General features: G+C 39.3%; 1 protein-coding gene across 1 annotated transcript in view; it reads left to right on the forward strand.

Moving 5' to 3' along the window:
- SYNRG (synergin, gamma) overlaps positions 1–5,778 on the forward strand; it is a 36,985-nt gene extending 31,207 nt beyond the window's left edge. Inside the window, exons 19-22 of the mRNA XM_009329100.1 lie at positions 212–360; positions 3,233–3,343; positions 3,791–3,826; positions 4,855–5,778. Of these exons, the coding sequence (XP_009327375.1) occupies positions 212–360; positions 3,233–3,343; positions 3,791–3,826; positions 4,855–4,986 (428 nt within the window). The 3' untranslated portion in view covers positions 4,987–5,778. The remainder of the gene's footprint in view (positions 1–211; positions 361–3,232; positions 3,344–3,790; positions 3,827–4,854) is intronic.
- The last annotated feature ends 377 nt before the right edge of the window (positions 5,779–6,155 follow it).

The following is a 6,155-nucleotide window of genomic DNA, read 5'->3' on the forward strand; positions in this document are numbered from 1 at the left end:
AAAAAGGTATTATTTTTTCACTTAATCTTTGTCTGCACCGAAATAATGAACCACTCTTCTGCTAAATAAATATAACTACTACTTTGAAATAACCGTCCACGACCACCTTTCATGTGCCATGCCTATTTTGTGCTATTTCTGAGTTAAAGTTTCAGGAACCTGTGCTTGCAGTGAATTCTCTGCAATCCTCCACTGTGTTTTATATCAACAGGGGTTGTTGAAGTCTACAGGGTAACAAAGAGAGTTGAACTGGGTATCAAAGCAACTGCTGTTTGTAGTGAGAAACTCCAGCAGCTGCTGAAGGATATTGATAAAGTGTGGAACAACCTAATAAGCTTCATGTCACTTGCTGCTTTAACGGTAAGACCAAAAATAAGCTATGTCTTTACTAAAAGAAATGTCATAATTATATGTAAAGTGACTTCACGGGGTGTCCTAACTTTACAGTTTGTATTTTTCTCTTGCAAAATGGAAATGCACTTGTTTGTGAAATCCAGTTCAAAGTTCTCTGTAAGAAAACTGTTATTTATGTACAAATGGGATGTTATCTTACTTAGTGTCTTAATGATTTAGATGATATCCTACGTGTCTGTGGACCTCTCCAATAAGGGAAATATAGTAAAATTTAAATAAGCCATTTTATGGAGCCAGAATAATGTGGACATATCCTGTCTTTGTAATATCCCTGCAATTAGTTTTAATGCTCACGATACAGGAGCACACAATGTAGCAACACAGGAATAACTAAACTGTTTTCCTTTCTCTCTGCATTTGGAAATGCCTAAATTTGTTTTGGTTCCTCGTACAGACTACATAGCTTTTCCTCCTCTGAATAGAACTGCCAGAAAAAGCTCAATTGCTCTGAGACAGCCTGGTAGGAGCCTGAGACCCTTCTACATAACTGGGCGAGTGTTACAAGGAGAGATGGTGAGGGGCTGTCTGAGGGGTAGCCTTTAAGAGAAGGAGTGCCCCATGGGAAGGGTCTGCAAAGGAACTGGGAAAAAGAGGGGCACATTGGGGCCAGGTACAGAATACACACAATTAGAAGGCAAGAAAATCACCTTGCCATTAAATACCTTGCACTTTTTTGTGTATGTATGTTGCAGGAAACACAGTGTGCAAAATTACTTTCTTTAACCACGGTAAAACTCATATTTTTAGGGAATCATCCCTCTGTAGGTGTTTGATATTGTCTTGCATAATGGATCCCTTCAACTCAGTATATACCTAAGGAGTCTAACTCTTAGTTAGTATCAGTACATCGCATCAAGCATCAATAAGCAGATCATTACCATGGTTAAGTTTTCACTGAGCATTTTAATTTGCAGCCTCCTCCTTGCAATGCTACTACGGCCACTAAAGCTTTTTGCTCCCCAATAAACACTTGTTTGTAAGTAAGGCCCAGACTACTCGGTTTCTGCTTGAAATAGCCATCTTCAGCTCACTGTCATTCCCTGCAAAACAGGTATTATAAATGATCAGTACCTTTTTACACGCCTTTTACACATTTTAAACCTCTCCAGTACAAACAGTGGTGGCAAGCAGGTATTTCTGGTGATGTCCTGTGTTGCACAAAGCCTGTCATAATATGAAATTTATACTTTCAATATTTTACTGCTTGGCAGATGAAGTTAACAGACTGGGATTCATCTGTTTGAACTCTGGCATTGTTGATAGTAACAATCTAAAAAGCTATCAGGATCCTCTCCTGATGTAAGCAAGTGGATTAAAATTTAGTTCTTAAAGTGCTTTTCCTTGGAAGATTACAGGGATTACCTTAAAGTCCAAAGCTTGGCCACCTGTTCTCCGAGCTGCAGCGGCTCCTGGCTGGTAGCAGTCCAGCTAAATTTTAAACATACTAGGAGCTGCGAATAATGCCTTCTCATATACACACAGTACCTCTGAAGTTATCTAAGAGACAGGGACTCCTGACTTCTGTAGCTCTCAAAATAGTCCCTTTTTGTTTCTCCTCTTCACCCGGGTCACTGCAAGGTGTGGAACCATACCTTCTTCCCCTGGTGTTGCAGTCACGTATCCTAAATGATGCAGAAGTGCCAGTTAAGTAGAGAGAAATATTCTAGCTCAGAGGCATGTGCTTGGAAAGGTTAATTTATCTTTTAAAAGGATTTTGTTACAAGGTAATTTTATGCACAGCCTTGTGGTTTTTCACTGCGAATTACAGGATGACCTTCTCATTTGCTTCACTCATGCATTTGGTAAACAAATATTAGAGTGCCTTTATTAATTTGATTGATCTACTTAAAGATTAAAGGGTGTTTTTTTTCAGGATTCCAATTATTCTTGAGCCATTCAGCAGGGGAGCGTGATCAGCATACCTAGAGTATGGATTAAGAGTACACGTGTTCCATGATCACGCCATTTTTTTAAGCTTCTTGCATTTCTAGTCATTGTTTTTATTTGAACTACTATCTTCAAGCAAAACTTCCACAGTTTTATAGCATCCTTATGCAAAGTTTTAAATTACCATTTATCTTGTGGCTGAAATGTAAGATTGTGTACCGGAAAATATGTGACTATATTAATTTATTACTTATTCGCAGGCTTATTCTCCCATCCTTTGCCTCTCTTTAACCTGAGCTTGCGTATGGCTGGTGACCTTAATTCTTCTATGGTTTGGTTAACCTTAATATCCCATTTTGTACTGCTGTGCCATATTCTAGCTTCGGAAAAACCTTCAGAAAGGATAACAACTGCCCTTTTTTGATCAGGCAATAATGTGGAATTCAGGACAATAAACACTGATACAGACACCACTTCAAATACTAGTGAAAGCTGTGCTGGCCGATGGCTCGTTTCCTTGCAGCTGCACAAATAGTTGTTGCATACCACTGTTTATCTTCGTCCAGTTCTTAATACGCTGCAGTTGAAATGTAGCAGCCGCCGCCTGGGCTCTTTCCTCAGAAGTTTCTTCCCCTTTTGATGTGGGAACATGGAACTTAATTCTTTCTTTTTGTAGTCTAACCCTTTCTCAAGAGCTTGAGTGTTACAAATTGATGCTGATGGAGATTGCATAGCAGGGTTGCAAATAGATACTAATGGTTTTGATTAAATCACACATCAGTTTATGAGAAAATGTAATATGTCATCCCTGCCATGTTGCCGGTGTGATACCATGGCTCTCGGTAGCAACCAGATCGATAATTTTTATCATGATGTCTGAAACTTTTTCAGTCACTGAAAATGCCTAAATTTTGTTGTCTCGTTTCTTTAGCCAGATGAAAACTCACTGGATTTCTCTTCTTGTATGCTGCGTCCAGGGATTAAAAATGCCCAAGATCTTGCCTGTGGAGTGTGCCTCCTAAACGTGGATTCAAGAAGTAAAGTAAGTATAATGGCCTCTACTGTTAAATTCATCTCTAATTTACAGTTTGGACTTTTATTTAGGCCTTGGGTGTATTTAAAACAAATTCATGGCTATAATTTGTAACTGGAAGTGACAAAGGCAAAATCTGACCTATAGATGGGACTCAAATAGTCCATGTCCTATATTCATTGGGCTTCGGGTATGACACAGATGTAGATAAAGGGTTGAGTTAAATTGTTCATAATGGGGAAGAAACTGGGATAATAAGACTTTATATATATTTTTTAAAAAAATAAAAATCTTTTAATGATTTTTCTTTATGAAATGCATCTCTGAGGATGACCAGGAGGGGACTATTGCAATTAGCAGAGCTGGGAGGGAATCCCAGGATATGTACAGAGTAATGCCAACCAATTAACATATATCGGCAATTTTGCTGACTTTTTGGTTTCAACGTTATTTCAGAAAGAAGAGAAACCTGTGGAAGAGCTTCCTAGAAAAGTATGAATCTGTAAAAAACATATTCTTTATAGAATCATTCTTAGTTGAGTGTGGAAGGCTGAACTGCTAACTGGCCTTCAGCTGTCATTCTCAATTGTACCAATCATGAATCCTTTTCTTCTAGTCATTTTTTGTGACCGTAACACGTGATCTGATCAACTAACATGCTCTAGAGCCTCCCCCTTGTCTTGTCTGCATGCTTGTATCTTGTGAATAGCTTTCTGGTTTTGTGCTACTTCTGTTGTGTGGTAGAAGATTCACTGCAGTGAGTTTCTGAATTTGTAGCTGCCTGCGTGCCTGTTGCAGAAGGGGGAAAACTGTAGGGTTTTTTTTGCTACAAATATTGACTTTTGGCTATATGTAGTAGGCAATGGCATTTTTAGACATCTCTGCAGGAAATCCAGGGTGTGGGGAATAGGGTTAGAATATTTTTTTAAATAGGTAGCTGTGAAGCATTGGAAAGTATCTCCTAGCAACAAACATTGAGATGTTTGAAGCTTGTTCATGGCTTCACACACTCTTCAGAAGCTCCTATTGTAAAGCAGATACAACTAACAGAAGAAAGTAGATCAAATTCAACCTGAAATAACACTAACATCAAGAACTGCACCTGCCTAAATCACAGCAAAATTTGACACAGTGAAATAAATGCAGTAGCTACCTACTGGCTGGGAAAACAAGCATTTATCTTGCGTGGATACATAGCAGAAGTAGAAGATGCATGAAACAAGGCGAGTTAGTTGCCAGATGTCAGATCAGACAGCACGCTAATCAGATGGCTCCCTTAATACAGGGTGTAACAGGCAAAGTATGCATCAGGTGTGGTGGTTGGAGTTTTTTTTCCACCTGCAAACACTTCGCAGACTAAGATAAAATTTTGTTTATTGGGTGGTCTGTTCAGAGCGAGAGGGCCCTACCATGCTGTGCCATTCTGGGGTGATACCTGGGCAGTACCCATTTTCCACTCTAGCTTCTAGATCCCGGAGTAGATGAGACTGTCACACTTGTTTCAATTCTTGTGATTTTAGGCCTTTAATTCGGAAACGGATAACTTTAAGCTGGCGTATGGAGGACACCAATACCATGCAAGCTGTGCAAATTTCTGGATCAACTGTGTGGAGCCAAAACCTCCAGGTCTCATTTTGCCAGACCTGCTCTGAAAGCAGTTGCACTGAAGATGGAGTATCAGGTCGAATAATGCAGGACACTTGGGGTAAATGGTGTGATAGGGTAAGTGGAAAGGCTTGGGGTGTGGTTAGTGTTTGAAATGTTTCGGTTTGATTTTTGTACCATAATGGGCTAAAGCCACTGTCACATACAAATTGCTCATGAAGAATCTCACTTGAAATGGCTGGGGTTTCAGAAATAACCAGAAAAAAATGTAGTGTGGCAAAAAATGCGGCATTTCAGTCTTTCTCAAGATGAAAGCGGGTTAGTCTTTGTAAAAAGCAGTCTGCTAACCAAGTGCATAAACCTCTGAGAGAGGCCAGTACCTAGCTTCCAAGAAAAACTGAAATGCTAGACTGATTTGCATGGAAGTGACCGCTTAAATACTTGAAGTACATATTTGCAAATAAATCTTTTCTTTAATGTTTTTGGTATATGGACCATGATGTTTTTCTTTAAATATTTGCTGCTATAATATTACAATGCATACAATGCATGAGTCACAGTAACTTTCAAGGCAAAATGAATTATTGACTTAGAAGGAATGAGACTGCGGAGAGCCATCGTATATTTATACTTCCACTGTTCTGTATTGTAATTATACTGTATTCATATGCATAACTGGTTAGTACTGGGGGATAAGGACTTGAGAAAATTCTTGAAATTTTCCCTATAATATCTGGATTCTTTAGTACAGGCAGCTGCATTTTAAAACTTGTAGTCTTTGCTACTCTGTTGTAAATATAGACAAACTCTTTCCTTGGACTTGTCCTGAACTACAGATATGATTTGTTATGTTTTCACCTTTGGTAACTGTGTGGCTGCATCACTGTCAAAAACTGGACTCCACTGATACAGCGTGTCTGCTCCTGTGTGTGTGTGTGTGTATATATATATATATATATAACCTTTTTTGTATGTTACTGTGCTTTTCTTGATGGGCTGCCCGTGTGTAACTTGTGCAGTCTAGTGCTACCTGTAGTAAGGTGTTTCTGACTCAGAGCTGGCAGCACAAGACGGCCCTTGGCTCCTGCTACAGGTGGGTGTGATTTAACACTGAAAGTTGCTCTTCTCAAGCAGGCTATTTTTTGAAGCGGGCTGTTGCACACCTGCCACTTCATTGCTTATGGTAGGTACACCTATCTGGACAAAGGAGGTTGGT

This window comes from Pygoscelis adeliae, unplaced genomic scaffold (genome assembly GCF_000699105.1).
Source record: "Pygoscelis adeliae isolate BGI_AS28 unplaced genomic scaffold, ASM69910v1 Scaffold427, whole genome shotgun sequence".
NCBI lineage: Eukaryota > Metazoa > Chordata > Aves > Sphenisciformes > Spheniscidae > Pygoscelis > Pygoscelis adeliae.